This window comes from Corvus cornix, chromosome Z, assembly GCF_000738735.6.
Source record: "Corvus cornix cornix isolate S_Up_H32 chromosome Z, ASM73873v5, whole genome shotgun sequence".
Classification (NCBI taxonomy): Eukaryota; Metazoa; Chordata; class Aves; order Passeriformes; family Corvidae; genus Corvus; species Corvus cornix.
Genome location: NC_046357.1, coordinates 59,414,779 through 59,439,824, shown reverse-complemented (window position 1 = coordinate 59,439,824; position 25,046 = coordinate 59,414,779). Strand labels below are relative to the sequence as shown.

Genomic DNA, 25,046 nt, shown 5'->3' with positions numbered 1-25,046 from the left:
AGTATGAAGAATGTTTAGAGGTTAGTAGTTAAGGAGATTTTGTAGTTTTGTATTTAAAGAATGGCTGTCTAAGACTAACACTCATTTCAAGTTTCTGTGATAGCTAGTAAAAGTAGAATTGTGTTTTGGAAAGTGTAATGGGCTATTGCTATAACTTCTGTTAGTTGAGAAGAGCCCATAAAACTTAACATTTGCATATTGTCATTGTTCTGACTGAAACTTCCTTTAAATGTGTTTCCTTTCCAGCAAGCATATGTGAAAGGTGACCTCTTAGCCATTTACATACCTCCCTGGTGATCATGTGACCGAGTTTTACGTCAAACTGTCAATTATGATAAGGGACACAATAAGAACAGCCTAAGTGTTGATAACCTGTTTCCTGACTTTACTGACAATTCTCTTTAGGAGTCTGCCTGTGTTCTTCTTTCAGTCTGCTGCTGAAAGCAAAAGCAACATCCACCCAAAACATTTTGTAAACAAATACTCTGTGGTTAGTGGACATTTAAGTTCACAATTTCCGTGATTAATAGTATGAAGAGAAATACAACTTAATAACTAAAGGATGCATCTGGTAAGAACAACTTTCTACTGATGAATCAGGGAAGGCATCTGTAGGAAATAAAAAGCTATCCACAGTTTTCTGATCATTGTAGAGACCTTATTAATATGTACATTGAAATGGTCTCACTCAGAATTGTAAAATCTTTACGAAAATCATTAATACAACATACCCTACCCAGAAAGTGTACGCTTTAGTGAAAACCACGCCACTGAGTTTATCAGTGCAAAGATTGGAAGAGCTCATTAACTCTTCAGCAATTAGGCCAGCATTAGTTAGCACCATTTACAGTGACTGGAAAGTTCTAGAGGTTATTGTCTTCACAGACCTTAACAGCTGTGGTTTTCTAATTAAAAATAGAATCATACATACAAGGCCCCAAGGTGCACTAAATTTAAATGGTCAAGAACAAAAACATTTCCGTTATTTCATTCATTCCAAAAGAAATCTTTTTTTTTTGTGAAACCATTATTCTGTACTTGCAATAAATACAAGCGTCTGTGTATTCATCCATCCATCCATCCATCCATCCATCCATCCGTCCATCCGTCCATCCGTCCATCCGTCCATCCGTCCACACATCCATCCGTCCACACATCCATCCATCCATCCATCCATCCATCCATCCATCCATCCATCCATCCATCTTTTTATACTGTTTACACAGGCAAAGTGTATGACTAGTGTTTCTGGCAACTTTCTGGCATTATTGCCAGAACCAACATAACCTGACTCTCAGTGTTTGTCATTTCAATACCATAATAAATCCATGAAGTGGAGAACAGTGACACAAGGAGGCTAAAGAAATGCTGTCACGTAACCATGAGAATTCTGAGCACTAAGACTTTGTTACTGAACTAATGATCTTGCCATCAGCGAAAAGAATACAGACAACTAGAATCTGGCAAGGAATTTTGTCCACTTGTAGAAGGTTGAATTTGACCGACTTTCCTCTGTTGTTTGGTTTGTTGCTTTTTCCTTTAGTCTAGGCTTAGAAACCACAAATCTTCAATAAATGCAGATTAAGAGCTTGGGGGAGGGGGGGGGGGAGGCGATGCAGAAGGTGCACCCATATAATTGTGAAGATTAGCCAGCCTTTCGCTTATTTAATTTACTGAGGATGTTTCTCAGCACAGATACAGAACAGTGAGCAGTTGATTTGGTTTCAATCACCAATAATAAAACTAAGAAAAACTCTCTCACTCAGGTGCTAACTCTTATCACTTCCCTTGCCCTGTCCCATGGTGTTCTCCCTGCAGTTACATTATCAACACTTAACAACTCTCAGAAGCTGATGCTGAATTAAAAACAGAAAAACAAGTGGTCACTAATAATTTTTAATAGACAGAGGAGGTCTGACATGAATTTTTTACAAGAAAATTATGACTCTCCAGATGCCACTGAAGCAAGATGTATTTTTTGTAACTATTCATGCCACAGTATAGAAACACCTGGCATTTCAAAGCAAGCAATGGGAAGATCTGCCAGTTAGTGCATCAGAAAGTGGACTGCACAGTTATAATTCCCCATTAGAATCTGGTCCTTCTAACTATTAATGTTACAGACTAAGTACTGCACATAAGATCATATTTTCACAGTATCCAGACCAATAAAGGACAACGAATTCTCCCACTGGCCCTATTATGCACTGTCTTTCAAAGTTTCATTCAGTGCTTCCCGTCTAAAGGTGGGTATTTCAGGTGCGCTGTGCTATAAATTGTTTACAGGAAGTTCTAGCAAGCTATCCCTTTACCAGGACTCCATGTGAGTGTGTGTTGCAAAATAGATGTGTAACTTTTAAATTTATTGTGGTTACTGTAACTTAAATGGGCTATATAATGGCTCTTTTTAACAGCAACAGAAGGTACTCAAGGGTACATGCCAATTTTTCTCATACGCAGAGAGAATAAATCTTCATAAAGACTCTTCCAATAAGTAAAAAATGTACCAGTGACAATATTTATTCTTGAGGGGTCACTGTGCATTACAGGGTATGGGGAATGTTTAAGAGACCTTTCTGGAACTAAAACCACTGGCTTTCTAATTTAAAATTTCTCTCCACTAATACAAAATGATTAATTGCCTTATTTCATGTACCCCTTGATTTTTCTTTTCATTCATCATGGGTTGCTTTAAAGCAAATGCATTTAAAATCTGCCACAAGAAGAGTGGTCTCTTTTAAATTGTTGTCAAGTAATGAAAGGACATAGTAAATCAATCCCATTTCTGCTTTGCCAAAGGATAACCTTTGCTCTATTAAAGTTGTTTAAACAATCTCAATGCTCTACCTTATTTTCTGGGTAATTTATATGTATGTGCGTATATCTATATCTATATCTATATGGCACTATCGTCTCTGAGATACCTTTAGAATTGAGTGAAGGCAACTAATTCATTAGAAAGATACATATACATATTTATATGTTCATATTTATCCATCTGAAAACCTCTCTACTTAGAGAATTCTGTTCTTTCAAATGGTTTCAGCTGCACATACTACTCCTTAATTTTCTACATATGTGTAGGCGTTCATACACACATACACACACAAACACTCTCAGGCAAACATAGATATGTCCATTCTATATGTTGGAAGAGAGTAGTGAGTTAAGAGCAAAGACAATAAAACACTGATTTTTTTAAAATATACTATATAGCTCACTGGTCACCAAGTGATGCTCTTGGATTATTATAGTGAGACTATGAAGCAATATACTCTAGAAAGGAGAACACTGGTTTAACAGAGTGGCATTAAATAATTTTTCTGCTTCTGAAGTGTATGTGAGATATAACTTAGTTTTCCCTTCCCTCTATGCCATTTGGCCACATGTTTTACCACAAAAGGGAATATCAGGCACAGTACATATAAACATCAAAGACCTTTGAGATCTCTCTCACTTTGATGTTCCAAAGACACTGCTGAAATTTTGAAATCTGTTTTGATCTACACAAAGACAAAAATAAATAGAGATGCAGAACATTAGCAATATATATGTCAAAATTCAGCCAGGATAAAATTAAATATGCTTCTACTACTTTCTGGCGTGTGATGAGAAGTTTAAAAGTCTTTCAATGAGCTTGGAAGAAGGTGGAGTGGGCCTAAGCAGTAGAAATTTGCAGAAAAAATTGTGTCCAAAAATACAGAGGGGAAAAAAATTATGGCACATCCCCCAGTTAACAGGATGTCAGAGACATTTCAAAGAATACTATATAAAACTTCACAAGAACTCCACAAATTATATTCACTGTGCGTAAAAAAGAGAGGTGTTGTATGTGCTTTAAAAAACAATAAGCATGTACTGTGTATCTTTGCAAAAAAAATATTATAGTAATTATAACATATTTCATAATACAAAAATCTTTGAGAGGTTAAAAAAACTAACAAAACAATATGTCAGAAAAGTTATTGAGAAACTAATAGCTGGAAAACCATTAATAGTCATTACATACTTCCATTAAAGTGTTCAGATGTTTGAATTTAGGTCTTACTAGTTAAATAAAAAGTTGGCAAAGCATCAACTATTTTGGATAAATTATCAACTTTATGATTTTCTCTGAACTCTGCATGTGGTGACCTTTAAAATGGACATACTGCCACCTTGCCCTGGGAGTGGGTATGGATAGGGAGTTTCAGCAGAAGCACGTAATCTATACCTCAGCAAATACAGAACAGGTAGGTTTTACTGAAAAATGAAACAAGAATGTGTATAAACTGCTGACAGGAACCCAAGTCTGAGAAAAAAAATACAGTACAACAAATACCAAGGCCTGTTTAACACCCTCTTTCTTATTGCCACATTCAGCTCTTTTCCTTGTAACATTCTACATGCTGTGAATTTCAAGTCCTCTACTGCTAAGAGGAACACAAACACATATCATAAAGTACATTAAAATTCAAAAGGGTCTGAATTTATTTTTGTTACTAGTAATGTGCCATTTCTGTATGTGCATGGCCTTGCTACTGACTGCAGCTAATTTATTTGTATGCCATCATTAATCTCGTCTGTATATGTTCACAGTTTGGGTAAACACTTCATTTGCATTAAATTTACAGCATTAATGAGATGTGAAATTTAAAATGCTACTTGAAATATAAATGATGTAAGAAACTAGAACAAAAACGTGGTTTTATCACATTTGAAATCAGCAGGCCAATTTAAACCTATTACACTAGAAGTGACGATGTGTTGCCTTGAGAATTCAGTTTTATAACTGATTTTCTAAAGCTAAAATGAAGAAAAGTACTAAAAATCTGAGGGAAAACGAAAAAAAATAACTTGGAAATAATAAACTGGATGTTTTGCTTTGAATATTTTGTTTATTTTTTAAACTGATTTTGAAATTTGTATTTGTTTTTTAAACACCTCATTCTGCTTCCTAAAATCCTATTAAAGATTACATGTACAAACTCTTGAAAAATAAAATACTGAAAGAAACATGATTAGGAGTTCCTTAAGATGGTAGAAATCTAAGAAACAAAGCATAGGCTAAATTGATATTTTTTAAAGGTTTCAGGTTGTTTTGAATAAACTTCATCTTCACATAGCAAATACTGAAACCCTCAAGATTTCAGTCTAATCCAAGATAACAGTGGCATCATGTAGGAAGGTAATATCGCAAAAGCTTCTCTATATCATTACACCTACGTGAAACTTGCCCACCTGTTGCTGGTGTAGGAAGGATGGGTCTCTTGGGCTTAGTCCCACATATCGATTGGCTTGGGATGTGCCTGAGGCTGTGTAGGCTGATTAAGGAAGAACAAAACATATTGATAAAAATACCAATCTATGATATCTATTACCTTGTACAGGTACAGTACAAATATGAGATCCAGAGTTATGATTTTGCAATATATAGGATGTGTCTTTGGTTTTCCTTTAAGAGAAAGCAAAAGAAATACTGGACCAAATTTGGAAAGGCATGTGTAAATTCCTATAAACTTCAATGGAAGCTGCATGTGTAAATCATAATGATGTCTCTTGACAATAAGAGTTCCTTTGATTAAATTTTTTCAAATTATTTATTAATGTATTTCTTTTACAGAATTCCAATTTTAATTTCCAATATACAAATCTAAAGCAACTGTGAAATCACCAAAATTACAATGCTGAGAAAAAAACATTTGTGATCATATTATTTTTATTTCTGTAAAGGCCCTGTTTTTACCAAGAAAACCCCAAACAACTGTAAAAGAACAACGTTCATTAGAAAAACTTATGTTGCATGAAATGATTCTTTGCAGTAATGGGATGCTATCTGATTAATATTTTCCTAAGAAGGGAGCTAATTCTTACTGTGCAATAGAATAGTAAATATTCAATTCCCACATACATCAGAAAACAATATTTTCTGAGGGGAGCTATTTAAAGAATTGTCTCTCTGCCTGATACAAAAGGTTGAAGAAATCCATTTCTGAGGGGAAATTGATGCTGGGATTTGTTATAGAGTATGGCTCCTTCATCTGTAGGACAAATTCCTGTCTGGTCTCTGCCAGTAATTCCTAAAAGCCATTACCTTATCATGGCTTTTTGTGGAACTTATTGAATTAGTTAGGTGGTCTTACTCAAATTCCCAGTGTGGAGATGTCCACACTGCAACCTGTAGCACCACAACCTGGAAACTTGCTGGAAAATTGGCAAAGACTTAGTAGCAAAACCACTAAAACAGGACAGATACATACAAGCATGCCAGTGAGAAGCTACAGGAGAGTACTTACTAAAGTGACCTGCTAATATTAAAGTCACATGGAAAAAAACAAGAAAATGAAATGCATGCATTAAAAAAATTTTTTTAAATGCTAAATACAGTAAACAGGCTGTACTGAAAAAATGTCATAAAAATTAACCAGTACTAGAAGGAAATTATGATGGAGGCCACAGGGATCCCCAAATATTATTAAAGCCTGCTGTTCTTTCTCATTAAAAACAATTCTGTTATTGCACTTCAGAATGAAAAGCAGTGCTAATCATTTGCCAATTTATTCTCATCACACTGAATAATAATGGTTGTCCGAGTTATATAAATGGCTGAACAATAATTTGTTGTCCAAGTTATATAAATATATAACTATATCTGTTTTGACCCAGTCAGTCACTGAAAATAAAAGTAAAACTATGCCATAAAATATATTCAGTGTTGATTTTCCCATTAGGTTATTAGCAATCTGTGTGGTGGACCTATTATGACTGATAATACAGTTTATATTTATTCATATATCATTTATATATCAGAAGGACATGATCCCTCATTTTATCGATATTTTCTTCATGAACAATCTATATTTTTCATTTTTTTCTGCTCTTACAGTTACCAATCCAGCGTCAAAAGGCTTTACCAAGGAGACAGACCAATGCAGTTCTCTGAAAATCATAACACCCTGAGAAGGAGAGGTGTTGCAAACTATCTTGTAGGCATACGGGCACATTCGAATAAAATTTGCATATAAGGATTATTTCTATTATAAGTTATAGGCTGTAGAGGAAAGAATTTACTTGGAAACTACTATGGAAGAATGAGGAGGCCTTATTTTAGTATCTAAGCCGGTATGTTTTAAAGGGTCAGCAGGAATCAGGTATTCAAGTTCCCATAAATTGCACAAGAAACTGGGCGATGATTTAATTGGAAAATATAGTCCAAATAATTCCCTTGGTAGTAGGAAAATGGACAGATTAGGTATGCTTTCCTATAATGATAAAGGTCAGATTGCCAGAAATCATCCCAAAACCGTTCTGGCAGTTACTGTGTCCTTTTTGGCATTTTTACCAGAAACCCTGACCTCATCTAAGAGAGATATGTAGGCCAAGCACAATCATGTCAAAGCAGAATAAAACCATGAATACTTGAAACTATACAAGTGTATACTTAGTTTCCTCAGTTTTCTGTTTTGGTGCAAATGTTCAGAGCAACAGCTTCTTCTTTGCTGCTAAAACTAACTCATCTCAAAAGGTGCAAAAACTGTATCACAAATCACCAGTGGGACTACAGATAGACTCTACTACCTCTTAATAAAAATAATATACTGAAAGGGCAGATAAAATACTTCCATAAATCTACCTGTACAATTTTTTTTTAATATACTTGAGCAGTAGTTTCTCCAAAAGTTACTACTACCCTTTTATAATAAATGCTTAAAGAGTTTTCCTCCTTTACATCTTAACGCATTTGAGTCTCATCTCTGCTTCAGATTCTAATGGAAAGGTTTAAAATAGTATAACACCTGAAAAGCATACAGTCTCCATTAATGACAGACCAACAGTTAGGGACTGTATTTGCAGTTCAAATATTAAATAGGTCTAGAACAAGTAATTTTAATGTAACAGACCCTAAAGAGACTACTACTTGTAAAGACTGATAACGGTTTTTCCAAAAATCTGGAAGTGCCTCCTAAAAATCTTCACCACTCTGATAAATATTGGTAACACTGGCCATCTCAAGTCCAAATAAAAGTTCAAGGACAACAGAAATGCAGAACACAACTAAAAAGCAACATTCTGCACCACTGATCATGAATACCTGGAAGGGAAGAAATTAGTCTAGATATTTTTCCTTATTTCTAAAACTGCAATTCCATTGAAGAAAATAGGATAAATAACATGATCCTATAAGTAGTAAAGAACTTAAAACATTGAATTTCGAGTTTGTTATTTTCTCTTTTAAAAAACCAGACAAACACAAACAGTGGATCTACCATCCCTGGTAGCAATTACAAGGAATTAAAATTTTCTTCTGCCACAACAGTTGTTTTTGCTAAAAATGACACAACCTAAATTAACATGCAATTATCATAGCTCGGATTCAGTATGCATTGTAACAAGGTTTGATTTCTGTAGGAAAGTTCATTGAGGAGCAAATTATCCAGTCCCTGTTTGGAATTCATCTGTGGGTCATTGTAAAACCTTACTGCCTGGGTGTGCTTCTCAATGTCTTAACAATGTCCACCTCAGACGAAAAAACATATTTTCTTTTCCTTGAATAGTGGTCAAATATGCAGGCTTTTCCCTTTTGTTTTGGTTGTCATGTCACAGACTTTGGTTCATGTAACATGATCCATTGGTGCAAATTCTGGGAGGAAAAGCTTTGCAGTCAGATCATGTTTGCTCTCCATGTAAAATGATGAGCACCCACTTGGTCAAATAGTAGGAAAAGGCGCCTTTTTCTGGCCTCAATTTGAAATCATACCAAATCTTGATGGACATTTTTTGTTTCCTAAAGAAATACTTACTGGTTGCTGTAGGTGAAGATGCCTCACCTTCAGTGGATGTAGTGATGGGTTTAGTATCTGTCATGGTCAGGGTCACAGGTCGCACCGCACTGTGATGGGGAGAGGGTGCCAAAACTGGAGTAAAATGGCCAGGCACTTTCCCTACTACTTGACCACTGCTGTTAGGCTACAAAACAAAACCAAAAGAATGCCTTGTGAAACATACACATTGTGTTTAAGGAACCTACCTATCTTAGAGTTTTCCAGAATTACCCATCATCACAGCACCTGCGTTTTGGAATGTGCTGTTCTAAATAGGCTATGAATTTCCATGTGAAGGCAGGTCCCTTCTCAGATAGGTAGTACATGCTTAGGTAGTAGTACATTTTGGTAAGCATTCTTCCTCCCTGGGAGCACATGCATCAGATTGTTTCAAAATATATTTGCTGTTCATGTTGTGTCTCTGAACCAAAATCCCATGACAGCAGAAGTAAACTGACCAGGCATAGGCCCTAATGTATGAAGTATTAAGAGCAAATGACTGATGTAAAACCTCTGTTTTCACATGCCGTACCACTCTGGCTTGGAGGGTAACCAAGACTTGACCACAGTTGTCCACAGAGATTACTCTCACTGGAAGGCTAACTAATGACTTACGTGCTTGGGAGTAGGGTAGAAGGCTTGGATACGATGCACTATAACATATGCATCATAACATCTGGCTAAAAGCCACCTACTAAAAACACAGAAGTGTTTAATAACGGGAACTTTGCAAGTCAAGAGTGTAATAAGTAATGACACCTCTTTCATAGATGCAAGAGGCAGTCTGCAAATGACCTTATGCCAGGTACAGGTCATCAAGGTAATATAATATTCCTACATATAGGCACATCTGAATATGGCAAAGCTGACTGGTAAATATATGTTTATCCAGTGCTTAAACATACCTTAGACATTCTCCATGACTGCAAATACTCCAACAGTAAATAACTTGAAATAAAAACTAGCATGTAGTAAGTAGTTTTTACAACTGTGGCTGATAACTTCTGTCTTAAACTGATTGTGTGCTCTATGAGTCACAAGTATTTTAAAAGAGCCATACAAACATGAAATACTGGGAATCTTGTAATCAGAAGGATCTTGTCAAGTTAAGATAAAGACATGGACTGATAAAGGATGCAATTCAACTGATTCAATGAAAGGTTAAAAGAGGCAAGCATGACTATGGTAATAAAATAATAACTGGACTGAGACAATTACTGCAAGTATGTGAGAAGTATAAACACAAAGAAGAGGAAGGAATTATTTGGAAAATACAGGAAATACATACTTCGGGTAATGGAATGAAATTGAGAAGGAGGAAACTTAAAATTAATAGCACAAGAAACTTCCTGGCTGTAGGATCTACTAGACTTCGCAAATGCACCCAGGGGAGAGTCTTGTTTAGGACATCTAAAACTAATCTAGCAGAAAACACTAGAAGATGTACGTGCAAATGGAAACCAGTCTGGTGTCCATAGGAACATTGAGCAGTTAGCTGACTATTTCCCCTTTCTAAAAGCCTTACAATGAAAAATAACCATAAAAATGTACACTAATTATGAGTGGCAAACCCCTCTTAATGAGAAAAAGTCACTCCCTAGACACAACTCTTGTCAGTAAGACGTGCTCACTAAGTTGGACTGGATCTTCACTATGCTTCTAGGGAGACTGCTGCAGAGGCAAGACCCTTCTCCTGTCCTGGCAGCCCAGCTGTCCACACAGCCTGCTGGAGGGAATACCACCTCTCAGTTGCATCTGGTAGCTTGTAGGTGGAATTGCTGACCTGCAACCACAAGGCTACCTTAGGAGCCTTATCTTATGTGGTGTGCTAACATCACAAGAGTAACTGAGAGTCTCTTACCAAAATGATAAACTTCTATTTAAACTAAGACAGAAGATATGGATTTAAACAGACAGTATAATCACCTTACAAAAGCAGTTGTCTCCAAAGACAGACTAGAATAAATTAGAATAAATTAAAATAAATTAGAATGTCACAGGAGACCATGATGATTTACAGCAATGTATCACCTTATATTGTGTACTGTAGTGATCCCAGCCAACAGGAATCCAGTGGCTCATGTGGACCCCAGTTTTGCCCTTGTAAATATGATCCAAATGAGGAAACCCACTCCTTGTTCAGTTATAAGACAAAGATTATACTTATACCCCGTTCTGTTGTAAACCAAGTTCTTCCCTGTGAGACACATAACAGCATAGCAGTACATCACCCCGCTCCATCCAAGTAGAGGGTGAAATCCTGTCCTTGTTGACACCCATAGGGAATTTACCAGTGATTTCAGTAGATGCAGTTTGTGACGCCCCACACCAAGTGCCTGCATTTCTTTTATTTTATGCCCCAAATTTCCTCCTCAATGGAGGTTCTGTACCTGTCTCACATGTAAAACTGGGTGCAGACACACTACAATGACACTGAGGTCTGCTAGACACAGAAAAGAAACCTCTGAAGTGAAAACAATGTAAACTTGTTACTTCAGTAAGTCTAATTCTTATGGTTCCAAGATTTCACATGCTGCACATTAGATTTCAAATGCAATTGCAATCCATTTGTAGGTAAGCACATACCTGGTGTGATGTTTACAAATACAATTCTTCTTCAACAATCCTAGCTGTCTTTGAAGTGTAAATCAAGGTCCTCCTTTTGACAAGGGTTGTCATGGGAAATGGTACACTTGAATTTTTCTTTAAACTTCAGCATTTTTCATTAATGTGTTACTTTTGAAAACAGAGTTTATGAATAGCACTCTCATACTCTCCAAAATTCTATTGGAGGAATGTCTGTTATAAGAAGCCTTCACAAAACATCCATATTTGTTTTTCTTCCATGCAGTGAACAACAGTGAAGCAGTTAACCAAACTGGTATTTAAGTTATCACAGTTAGTTTGCAGCTTAAGATAATAATAATCCTAAAAAACACATCATCATTGTCTCAGAGTTATTGCTTCAGAATATCTTCAGATTGACGCAGATAGTGCTGCACCAGTTTATATTCAATTCACACTTCTATGGTTATCTTTGGAAGCACAAAACTAAAAGCTTCTGAAATAAAAGTCTAGACAGCAACAATTGATAGCAGTACAAGCTCATGAACATTGGCTCTCTTGAATGTCCCAAATCCTCTGAGATGCTTTAAGTTTTCAGTTCTAAAAGGGAAACCTTCTGATCAGAAACACACCCTTCATAGCCTTATTGAAAACCGGCAGCTAGAAAGAACTTCTGTGACCCATTCTCCTTTTTACAGTTCTATCAAACAATGTTTTAGCATGGAAACTGCGTATTTATTTGGACAGTATCCACTTGAATTACAAGTGCAAATTCTTACAGTACATCTTTAACACAAATTAATTTTGTCCTTATACAAAACAAGTTCTACATTCTAGTTCCAGCTTCCCAGAAGAGATTCTTACAGACAAGTGCATTGCAGGCGAAGAATCAACTGTTACCACCAAATAGGGCATCAATATGTCTGTGTGATGGGTTCACAAAGGTCATGCCTGAGGCACAAACCTCAAGCAAATGCCATAGAGGTAGCTGTGTTAGATAAACAAGCTGTGCATTGGAAAAATTGTGAGGAAAAGAAGCAAACACAACAAAGGTCTAGGAAATTTAGCCCTTATTTATGCAGGTATACATTTTTCTACTGTTGGATTGGACGCTAATTTGATTTTCAGATGTTACAATTTTCAGCTTTTTTAATTCCACACCATCTTGAACTGCCACAGTTTAATTCATTTATGTGCCCAAAGCCAAAGACAAGTTGTATTTGCTGTCACAGCTGTAACATAACTCAGAATGTCAGGCTGTTGTTATCTGACGGTGTGCACTGTGCACACTTTATCTTAATCCTCAGGTCTGAAGTCTGAACAGAAACCTGTAACAGATAGGAATATGGACTTTCTTAAAGTCAGGATTCACTGCACCTCTTTTCCCTGATAGGATTTTCTAACATATTTATAATCAGTTATTAAACAACCTCCTTTCAGACTTCTGCCCAAATATCGGCATATTTAACCTTAGTTAGTCAATTACAATTCAGGAGAGAGTTCTGTCATATAGTTCACTACTTTTAGTGTTACAAAAATATTCCCGATGCTATAATGAAATAGAAACTACTAACATCTATAGATGAGCTATCCAAACATAACAGAAGTTTGACACATCTATTAAAAAATTCACGTCAATTATTTATTGCTTAAATTATCAAATATATTTGACGTTCACATACGAACTTTATTTTTTCCTTACAAAATAATAGTAATTGTACTTCTGAATTCCAAATAAAATAAATCCAGTTTCCTTTGGAATCTTAAGTATAAATCACCTTCAAACAAATAATTTTAAAAGGCCAGAAATCATATTAATCTGTGCATGTCCTAGATATAGTGGCATATGATACTCTGTTAGGTGTTTCAGAAAGAAGTTTCATGGATTAACAAAAAATCATGTTACTGCAGCTAACCACTACACTTGGAGAATAATATATTTGCATCTTCAAACACAGGTTTTTAATAGAAGTTCTGTGTTTCACAGTATTACCATATCATAGCCAGGTGATCAAGCAATGAATGCAGTTTAGTCAAACTGGATACCATGCATTTGGAAATACTGTTAGCCATCCTCTCAACAATTCCAGTTGCTTGAAATGGTGACGTTCCAATACTGTGGTGAACAATATCACTGTAAAACCCTACAGCAATGTAGTTTTGAGAAGGCTGATTGAATTAATTTTGTTGACGAAATTATAGGAGATCCAGTTCTGGGTATTTTGGTCCCCTGCTCCCATAACAAATACCTTACATTAAAAATTGTCTATTAGACACGTCTGTGAACCTGGAGATCATAGCTGATAGGTTTTGTCTTTGAGCCCACGTCATTGTGCTTGTGGTGCCCACAGAGAGTGATGAATATTTTAGAAAAACTAAAACTGAAAGATATCAGAAATATCTTTCATTTTTCTAACTTTCCCCCTCTCCTTTTTATCTAGAGCACCCTATTGCTCCATCATCTGTAAAAATAGAATGGCTATATTATTCTCCCACCAGACACAGCTCAGTGGTACAGCAGGCAGTTTCAGGAAATGTGTGAAACACATATTTATTTATTTTAACACATATTTAATTTATTGAGGATATGTCTGACTAATAATGATGTTTTTGAGATTTTGCTAAACATAAGGGAATGGCATTACTAGAGGACCACCAGTGAGACTGTAGAAAATACTGTAGGGCAGTTTGAACCTGGTGGGTGCCATAAAGCATTTGCTTCACACAAAGCAAGGCTACACAGGTTCCCTTTCTGCTATTGAACATTATGGCAGCAACAGAAATGCACTTCAGCCTCTTTTAGTGTCCCTTACCACTTTTCACAGCAATGAATCTCCCTAGTTTCCATATTAAGAATCAGAGTAACTCATTGTGACAGCACAGCTTATACAGACCTCACTCTGAAATGCCAGACCAAAGCTTCATGTGGTATGGCACACAGCTACCTGTCTGTTTGAAACATTAGTTTTAGAAAAATACGTGCTGTTTCCTGCTCTTGACTGACAACATCTCTTCTGTACTATTCTCTATGAGAAATCAAGGTGTTGGCTTCAATCTAGAAAGGCCTTCATTCATTTGATGAACTGATGTATGAATTTTTCTCTTGATCTAATGCTGCTGAAATTGAGGCAACTGCAGTTTCAGCAATACACGTTCAGACATGGATATAATAAGAGAGTCAAGAATCCTACAGCCTGAATCACAACTTCACCTGTGAGCTCACAATACCAGTTATTTGTCAACAGGTCGAGCAAAAGGAAAAACACAGCTTTTCTTGTATATTTGCCTTAACTACAGTGTAAGTTTGTGTGACAGAAGCATGGGAAAGGAATTCTCTTTGTAGGTAAATGTTCAAAAATATCTTCATGTTACATAGCATTTCATGCACTCTGGAGACTTATGCATTTAGAGCAGACTAGATAGAAAATAATAATTTACAACTGCAGTTAAATCTTAAAACACCTTGTCAGTAGATAGTTTTAAGCTAGGACTCTCTCATTCTTTGCCTCCCAATCACAACCAAAAACTGCACATTGCCTTATTTAATCTTCAGTAATTTCTTAAAACTTACAAGGAAGGACTTGCCCAAGAAACTGAAAACTATTAAATGTCAACAAATAAAAAGAGGTGCTAGTTATACCAAAGAAACCACATGCACACAATTTTGCTTTTTTTGGCTTATTCTGCTAGTACTTTCCCAAGAACCAACAGGAAACACTTTGACAGGCCCAAAGAGAGCCTCACAAGATTCCCTCCTCAACACTAAATGACTGTAGTTATGGTATTGAAGAATGTAAGACAAACAGTCTTCCTGGTATTCCTGAAGAATGTGCCTTTCATTGAACAAAAGGATCAACATCCCAATCAATTACAGGAAGAAAATAAGTGGCCTCATCATCTTCCAGAAACAGCTATTCTCAAGCACCTCAGATATTTCTGTCTTCAGGCAAAGATAAAACCAACAAAAAGATAAAGCTGCAAACTAGCCCACACTGCAATAAATTATGTTTTATCAGATCCAGGAATTTTAGTCAAATATGCAGTCAAATATGCTGCAAATACGGAGTAGTTCACTCAGCCTGTAGTATATAACACATGTGAGCCATTGCTTGTAAGAAGAAAATAGTCCAATACTTAACTCCCATCAGGTTTAGTTAGTTTTACCATATTATGAAAACTTCATATATCATCAAAAATATCACAACATTTGAGCTAAGGTTATAGGTAAACAGTATAGTCAAAGAGCTTGGAAGATTGTCTACTTCTGTTTGCTTGGTTCAGTCAGAAAAAAAAAAATCTCACTGATACCAGGATGTTCATCAGCAGGATTCACCTCAACTGTTTTGTTTGCCTTACTACCATTTCCTTCATCACACTTGCTGATACTTTTTCTGTGATTCACCACACCTTGACCAGGAAATTATTCCATTTAACTCAAAGGTGAATTAAGTTTGGAGATTTTGGTTTTGATTTCATCCACACCAGTGATGTTGTGCTTGATGATTTGTTCAGGCTCATTGAAAGTCTTATTTTGATACTGTATATGATTCATACAGTTCTGAGTAATAATGCATTTCATATGTGTGCACGTGTGTGTGTGTGTGTACTTGTGTACACAGACACAAAGGAGGTAATATTTTCTAGGATTAAAGGATGCACCCATCTGGAATAATTCAAAAAGGAAATACATGCTGGAAATTTGTGGTAGCTTTGAAAACCTTGACACACTCTAGGTGGATGAACACCATAGGTGGGTTAGACACATATCAATCAATTACTTTTTGCTGAAACTTGCATTGAATAATCAGTATCAATTGGAGATATCTGCACCCCATCATAATACAGATACATACTCACACACACAATCTCAACCAGTAACGTGAGTACATAGCTAAGAGGAAAAGCACTGAAATAAGTATAGTGAAAAGGGCTCAACTGAAATTCTAAATCAGTGGAAAGTGCAGCCGTTCTCAAAACCCTGGGAACTCATCAGACTACTCGCTTGAGGCAAGTCCAGCTTTATATCTAACAAGGTCCATTTCTGTTCAGTACATTTGTTTGTTTATTCTCCATATTGAGCAGGGGATAAAAAGCAGATATTCATGAAAAGCTCTCTTTTGTTTAGGATCATCCATTGTTGAACCATTTTTCACTGCAGCCAAAGGGCCTGCTTGAACTTCCTGACTGTTCATCACACATAATTTGGACTATTTAACATTACGTCAGGAAAATTGCCCAGTGCTTCCCATCATGGAAACCTATGAGAGCTCTATATCCTTGAACTAATTTTACTTGAAGTATTCCATTGAATAGCATGACTGTCTCACTATAATCAGTGCAGCAGTAATGTAATTAATCTCAAAATTGCTGTGGGGAGTACAAGGCATCTCAGTTGCTTGTCGTAACAATCTAAATTAGCGTATTACTGAAAGATGTTCAGGAGGAACAGTTCATTTTAGGTAAATGCTGTCAGGGTATACATCCTTTCTACAGCTAAATTAAAACTATCATCATAGTTCTCCTTTAGAAATCCAAATGAGTATGTTTTGAGGTGGGAAAGTATAATTAAATTTGATGTGCTATTCCTACAGATGCAGTTTTGCATTTTATAATAATTAAATTTGTTTGAATAAAAACTCATGTTTTATTTAGGAAAGAAAAACTGGTTTGGCTCAAAGCATGCCATTGTATCAGAACAATTCCCTTTTGTCACTGAAACTTCACAGACAGTTGCTTCTTCTTTTCCTAAGCAAAAAATTAATCCTGCTGTTTTACTTTACACAGCCAAACTTTTAACTATTCTATTCAGAGATATTTTGACTAGGCATGAAACTACTCCAACTTACAGCAAATCTTAGGGAAGAACATTAAAGAATTATATTTTTAAAAGATTCCACTAATAATAGTGATTAATGATAATAAATTATGGTGAATAGCTGATGCAGATGACTGAAATTGCATAGTTGGTGTTATTTACCCCATCCCTTCTTGTCAGGAGCTAAATCAAATGTCAAATGAAATTTTAAAAAATTACCCTAATAAAAAGGTTATGAAAAGTGATGAAAGTAGTAAATTTAGGCTAGTTAAGTCTGTTATTCCCTATTAAATATACAAGAATATGAAGTGTTCTCAGTTTGCTACTATGCTGAAAAAAATCAGCAGAGTAAAATTTTATCTTTTAAGGTCAAAAGATTATTTCTTCAACCAGAGGTAAGGGAAAAGAGTTGGGCAAAAAGTTGAAAGCATAGCTCCTGCTCAGTGAATATACTCCCCAATGTTAAAATCGTAAGACAGCACATTTTTCAACTGAAAGAAAGTCAGATACTTCATTTAGATGCTGTAGTTTTTTTCAGTAATGATCCAAAGCAGAACGTGGAACAATCCAGAGAGATTATCACCTAATCTGCTCTTTAACATATATAAGAAATCAAAATGTACGTAAAACAAGCACTGAATAATTAAAGAAATGCATAACAGTAAGGGCCTGATTTAATTTGCATAATTTTTCCCTTAATAGTGCCTAATTAAGACATCAGTTTAAAAAAAAATCCAACAGAACTCTGAGATTTTCCGCTCTGAATTAACGCTAAGGACTTTTAATGGGTGTCTTAATTAGACTTTGTTATTCATGGAAATTTTACACAAATTAAAATCAGGTCCTGCATGCAACATTCCCAGCTGAGTCTCAGAAAAAATGCTATACAGGATTGAAAGACTTTTAATCCATGTGCAGATAGCAATTTGTATTCTAAAGTCAACACACTCCATGTTCACTTTTTGGTTTAATTTTCAGTAATACTGTAACGAACAAAACCCACATAGCTAGGACTTGTCTCTTCAAAGAAAATTTTTATTTTATGGAACCACTTTTTTTCCTTTTTTTTCTTAATTAAATACAGAGAAGTCATGAAGTTGGACCAGGGATTTAGCCCATGGGGACAATAGCCATGATGACCTTCTGCACAGTCCAAAGGGTAACGTATCTGTTATTCAACAGAGAAAGTTTGATTCAGTCTCAAGTTCCTTTGCTGCTGTGTCCAAAATGAATGCTGCAAGGCCTGTCATTATGAGTGAAAAAAAAGAAAACAAACGAAGCCCAAAACAAAATGCTGTCATAGCAACCCCTTCATCCCTGTTAAGGAAGTCCTTCCAAAGGAACCTAACTCTTAGGAGAAGAAAAACCTGACCACTGCCTCTTCAGTTTACATACCCAAGGCTCTTACAAAAAAACATGCTAAAACAGAAGCACCAGGGCTCCACAAGAGCCTTTCAGACAAGGCATCAAAAAAATAACAGCCTGAGCAGCAAAGATTACATTACACTGACACTGGACATATTCCAGATATTGACAGACCAAGTCTCAACTGCAGTTTATCCTGTAGTGCAGATCACACGGTAATGCTGTGTGCTGATGCTATCATGGAAAGCAGTTCTGCACACAGTCCTTCACAAATTACTTCACTAATGAAAAACATGCTAATTTCCAATATCAGACACAACTTTGAACTGGTGCAGTTGCCAGGAACGCATCTGCTACAGGATGTTCTCTACAAAAGGAAGAAAAAAAGAATTTGTATGGCTGTGCTGTGCTCACTATGCAAAGAAATATCAGTGCCTATGGAGCAGGGCAAGTACTAACTTGCCAGAGTTTATTTTCATTACCAGTCTATAAATATACCTGTATGTCCATGTATGGACATATGTATGTATGTACACACTCCTTCCTGCATCCTGCAGTGGGAGCTTTGCCTCTGGTGGCCCAACCTGCAGGAGGAGTGCAGGACCAGGACCTGCCCTCTTGCTGCTGCCAGGTCATTCAGTAAAGTATTTTTCTTATGCTTGACAGAGGAAAAGTAAGTAAATATGATTAACCTGTACCCTTTATTCAACCATGATGAACAGGATAAGTTGTATCACATATATTGCAGCTCCCACATTTCTCTAAGACCAGAACTGGCGAGGTACCAGGCTAGATGCTCTAGAAGACACACATTCCTCACAGGACTTGTTTTGGAGGGGTCACATAATTTTACAGTACCTGGCTAGTCTGCGGGCTGGACGGGTCGTAAGAAGGTACATAATTCTTCAGAGTATCCTGAGGATTCAGGTGGGGAGGATATCTGATCGTTGGATGAGAGAAGTAGCTAGATGGGGCAGGAGGGAGAATAGCTTGTGCTGGAAATGGCAATGGTGAAGGTGGAGGTGGAGTTCTAGTTGAGATGACTGGAGAAGATAAAATAAAATTAAAATTACTTCGCATCTTGTTTCTTCTAAAATTCTTCACCTCTGTGTTACAGCAAGAAAAGTAAAAAGTCAGTTATAAATCAATGGATTGCACTCCTGCGCTATGGCATTTTAATAGAAAAATTTACAGGTCCTGCCCTCAGATTATCCCAGGAAATGGAAAGAGCAACTTTTTCAAAATCATAAATATTTTATCTTGTTTTGGTTTTGTGGGTAATGCCATTATAGTTTTTTTCTTTTTTTTTTTTAACAGGAGTCATTCTCCAGCATAAAATATATTCCAATTATACAATTTTCCCATCTGAAGCCCAAAAAAACCAAATCTAATAAAGCCCTCACTTTTATTTACAGCACTCAAAGACTGAGGAAAATCACTAAGCCCCAAGAAACAGGGATTCCTCACTGCATTGCACTCTTCCTGCCTCATCTGGGGACAGGGCAATATCTGCTCACCAATATTGCTGCAAATATTTGCTGACCTTTATGAAAATGATAATGAACATTCAACATCAGGGCCTGAGAAACCAATCCATCCAATAAAAATATCTACCCTACCCATTTTTATTCTTTTCACTCTCTTTTATTTCCCTGCAAACATACACTTCTCTATCTAAAGACTGTGTGCAATATCTAAACAACTGACATTGTTTTCACAGTGCAAGGAAGGTACAGCTTGTCTTTCTGCTGCCCAGCAGCTGTCAGTCTGGAAGTGTAGAGCTTTCTTCTATCACACTGCACAAGAAGACACTTTCCATCCTTACTACACAGCTAGAGAGCACATTCTTGGTGTATTAAAAAAAGAGGTACTTAGTTCAATGGAAATGGAGAGGAGACAAGGAGTTTCCATTTTCATTAGTGGAAAAATACAAAATCAGGTCTGTAAAGCAAGGTCTTTTATAAACTCTTCCAACAGTTGTCTACAGTATCAGCATGAGCGCACCAGCACTGCTCTTCTGGACCAAATTTCACATCTCTGGGTTTCCTCAGCTTAATTTTTAAAGGACAAGTCCTTTTTTGGGCATTGCTCATTGGCATAATAGATCAGGCTACAAAGATAAAAATGGGGTTTCCCAGCAAGTAAACAGTTCAGCCACAGGTTAGGTTATGATTGTCACTCTAATATGAGTATTTAAAAACTATACTCTAAATTAAAGATATACACATAAGTATAGGATCTTTTTTTTCTTTTTTTGGTGGCAGGTTCATTTTAATAACGCCCCCACCAAGCTTAGTTTAAACCTAAAATAGTAGTTACTGCTCTGGCATGTCAGACGTTTGCAAAACAAACACAAATGAAGAAAAACCTATCCCTTCCGTTTCATTCATCATCTCCGATGTGCTTGAGTATCTGTTGCTAGTGGAAACCTCATAGAGACCAGAATGAGTCCAAGACCATTTTTTAATACAAAATATGTGGACTTTAAGGGGAAAATAGTCTTTACACATTAATTTAAAGGGAGGCACTTGAAATCATGGAGGAAAAATAAAACAGAAACTCCTCAAAGCAAAACTGCATGTGAAAAAGAAGTTTTCAAATCTGTTTTACTCATCTAGACAGTCAGTTCCGCTCAAGAAATTAAAACTTTTACATGCAGTTTATAAGGAGATCTGATGAGATGCTGAGGGGATGCTTCTGAGGACTCTGTCCTCATCTGAAAGACCAGGGTAAGTCTCACCTCTAAAACCAAACAGGCCCTGGTGCTGGAATTTCCCTGTCATTACTGATAAACCCTCAAAACAACATGCATTCTGTCATATTCCAGTATCTCCTCCTCACTTTAAGTGAACTTTTACTATGGATTTACTAATGATTTCAGAAAACAGGTGTTGAAAAATACTTAATGAGCAGTCTACATCTTTAGATTCAGCACTCAAAAGAAGCACTGCTACTTATTTCATTGTGTCTCATGGTGAACATGGTGGGGACTTCTCTTGTGTATAATCCTGCTGATTCTGGTATCCAAATAAAATATAGTAATAGCAACAATAATTAAAAAAGGGATTTAGGTGAAAGGACAAAATACAGGGAGGATTTTTCTTCTGTCAGTTTCTTCATTCGTTGTTCAGTTTATTTTATTCCCTGGTTAATCCTAAATCCTGTTTAGTGACTTCCAGCAGTCAGATTACCTGAACAGTTAAATGAACACTTCTGCAAGGATATCCCGACCTTTTCCATTTTTATTCTCACCAGTATTATAAATTGGATTAGGTCTCTAAGAAAGTCTGAAAAAATGCATCACAATCTGATTACAGGAAAGGAGAACAGAACAAATGAACAGGGAGGTTTTTATTTCCTCCTCCATAACCCTCACCACTGTGTGCAACTCCTGGGATTCCTGGGTGGTGATGTTGGGGAAAAGTGCTCAGTCTTGATGAAGAATCCTGGGGAGAAGTAGGACTAAACAAAGGCTTTTCAGGTTTCTTCATTGTAGGAGAAGACATATCTACAATAGAAAAACAATGTAACAGTGTCATTAGCTGAGAAGCCTGTCTCAGGACACATCATTTTATGGACTGAAGATATTTCTTTTTACTGCTCTTGCACAAATATTGATGTATGATGATCCAGCTCGCCTATGATGAATAAGCTAATTTTTAATCACTTCTTTCAAACTTGAGAATTAAAAAGAATGTCCTAACAGGTCCTTGTCCTGCAAAACAGAAACTACATTCCTTTCATACCAGAAAAGTCAAACAGTGGAGAAATTTGTCTTTAGAACTTCCTTAGATTCTTCTCACCTCCACAGAATGTTACCAAATCATCTGCTCCTTCAACAGCCACTTAATTTTTATTGCATTTTTTTAATGGAACACCTACACTCAGGTGTGTAGGGTAACTGCCATACACATGCTGGTTTATGGTATTTATTATTTTATTACTTCAAAACCTATCCCTTGCTCTTCCCAAAACTGTAGTGAAAAAACATAACCTCCGTAAGAACAAAGGACACTTCAACTTGTCTATCTCATATTTTCTGTGTCTCAGGAAGGGTCTTGTCACTTCTTCCTTCAAGTTTCCCTACCAATAAAACTTCTCTTTAGAGCTCACTATGTGAAGTAGGGACAAATGTACAATTTCTACTGAGCTTACTGATATTTCACAGAGCAAAAACACTAGATTTTTTCTGAAAGTTTAAATTAATTGACCACCATTTTTTGGACTTCACACAAAAGTATTTCAAATGTAATTACAATTGTTTTATAGGACAGACATCAATATTGCAACCATTTCAAGTTCCATTTCAAGTCAATGATACTAACTCATGTTCAAAGCAAAGGTCATTTCTTAAGCACTTTACTGGACGAGGCCGTCATTGCAGCTGACTTTCTTACATGGACCATGTTATTTTTAAAGGGATTTTTGACCCTTTTAATATTGGCACACTCTATTCTGCTAAGACAGGCCTGCAAAATGTGAATGTCTTATTGGGACAAAATTGGACTAATGCTTTCTGAACTGGCTATAGCCTGAGTGTGTTTTCACCATGAAAAGCATACTTAGAGCACGACACATGAAACTGAGAGTCCACTTGTTTACTCTGCCCCATCCTGCTGTCCAGCCCTGCACAGGCACTGGCACCAGACCCAGAGCAAACTCTGCCTGTGACACTCCACCATCCCCCTGCAATTCTCACCCTCCATTTTGATCCTGAGTACTGAGGCTGATGAGTGCCTGAATACCCTGAAAATTTCACATCTTCAACAATGCTGCTGAAAAAGGATTTATTTGATTTAAAGTTTCGGGAAGGGATTCCAATCCTTATTACTTTGAGTATGAAAATAAAACAGACTTTTGGAAAAAAATCCTAAATACAGATGAAAAGCAGAAAGATGCCAAAAGCACTCGGACAAAGTCATTGAAAGGTCAAAATTAATCAGACACAGTGTCCTGTCCTGCCGAGAATGTTCTTCATATGTGAAATTCTCAGTGCTGTTCCAAATCGCTATTGCCTGTATTCTCATAACTTTGGAGATACAGGACACAGGTGCCCAAATGAGTGGCATGTTATACATTTTAAAGCATCACATCAAAGTAAAAAGGGCTTATGCAAATAAAAATAGTTAGAACATCTCATCTTCCAACAAGGTAAATCTGCCTACATAGGAAGTCAGAAGAGCTGCTGTGAAGGATAGCATATGTAGCCTGTTCATCAGCAGCTTGCACAAATGGTGCTCCAGATGTATAGCTGTTCAAGACAGCCCAAGGCAACAATTTTGATCAATTCTAATGTGATAAAATGCTGCAGGGAAAGTGCAGAAACATGTTTACATCAGCCTTTAATTAAACTGTTGTTCACTTCCAAAGAATCTTAGGAAACACTAATGAGACATGAGTTTTGGCAAATTCATCATGAAAGCAAAGACCCTCTTCCTCAGTCTGAAGCAGCTTGCCATCCAGGCAGTTCCTGGATGAATGTCATCTTGGCACAGCACTTGGCAAGCCCCCTGTTAGGAGAACTCAGCTGGAATCCAACAGTGACCCAGGGCAAGTTTAAACATCCACCTGCCTGTTTCTGCACACCTGACCTGCTTTCTTGGTCACCACCGCAGCATAGCATCTTTCCTTTCTTGCTCATGAGAGATGCTTATGAGCAGAGCTAGAAGAATCCATAAACAAATATTAAATATCTTTTAATCTTTTAATTCTTGAGCTCTTCTTCTTAATATATTTTGTACTGCTTGGTTTCACAAGTCTTTGTTTACAAGGTACACTCTCGAAAACAATAATCTGTAAATATTTATTTACAACTCACTAGTGTAGAATTGCCTCCAGAGAAAGTAAGATAAACCCATATTCAACTTACGGTATATATCACCACAGTGAAGGACAAAAACTATGGAGTCCATAGCACCCCTGTTAAGCTATAAGTCATCCTTCCTTCCATGCTACACTTTTAAATGAACTGTTCTTTCTCAGAGGTGGTACTTGGGATTATTTCTGGTAGCAGGAAACACTACATACATCATATCCAGTTTAGGCTTACTCTTCACTGCTTCCACCTCCTCTGGCAGGTACACTTTCACATGTGCTTGTGTGAAGCACATGTGAAAACTTAGGTAAAATTTTGAATTCATATTGGATAGCTTTATAATGACAAAAAATCATGACAAATCCCACTGTGCTCAGGAGAATTTGTTTTGCTTTACACCTGTACATGTGAAGAAGGAGTAGAGCCACTTCACACAGGCAGAGCCAGTACCACTAATTTTATGATGAGCTCCATCATATTTCCTTTAACGTTACAAGCATTATGTGTTTCTCAATTGTGCATTTAAATAAGGCACCTAACACTGAATACTGACAAGTGAGTGACTTTAAACCACAACCACCTCTCACTTATTGAAAAAAGGCTTAGTTATATCTGCCCTAAAGACTTGGCACCAGGGCTGGATGGAAACTGAGAATCCTGAAAATCAAAACATTTTAATACATTT

The 25,046-nt window shown here is 36.6% G+C and overlaps 1 protein-coding gene across 11 annotated transcripts in view; it reads right to left on the bottom strand.

The window, feature by feature from the left end:
* NFIB (nuclear factor I B) overlaps nucleotides 1-25,046 on the bottom strand; it is a 264,049-nt gene that overhangs the window by 20,830 nt on the left and 218,173 nt on the right. For 4 of the 11 annotated variants that reach the window (XM_019281923.3, XM_019281925.2, XM_010392948.4 and 1 more), the window contains exons 7-10: nucleotides 21,923-22,054; nucleotides 19,405-19,589; nucleotides 8,781-8,946; nucleotides 5,221-5,303 (exon numbers count right to left, since the gene is read on the bottom strand). In XM_019281923.3, the coding sequence (XP_019137468.2) occupies nucleotides 5,221-5,303; nucleotides 8,781-8,946; nucleotides 19,405-19,589; nucleotides 21,923-22,054 (566 nt within the window). The remainder of the gene's footprint in view (nucleotides 1-5,220; nucleotides 5,304-8,780; nucleotides 8,947-19,404; nucleotides 19,590-21,922; nucleotides 22,055-25,046) is intronic. The other 7 variants (XM_019281927.3, XM_019281928.2, XM_010392954.4 and 4 more) reach the window with 3 other exon arrangements.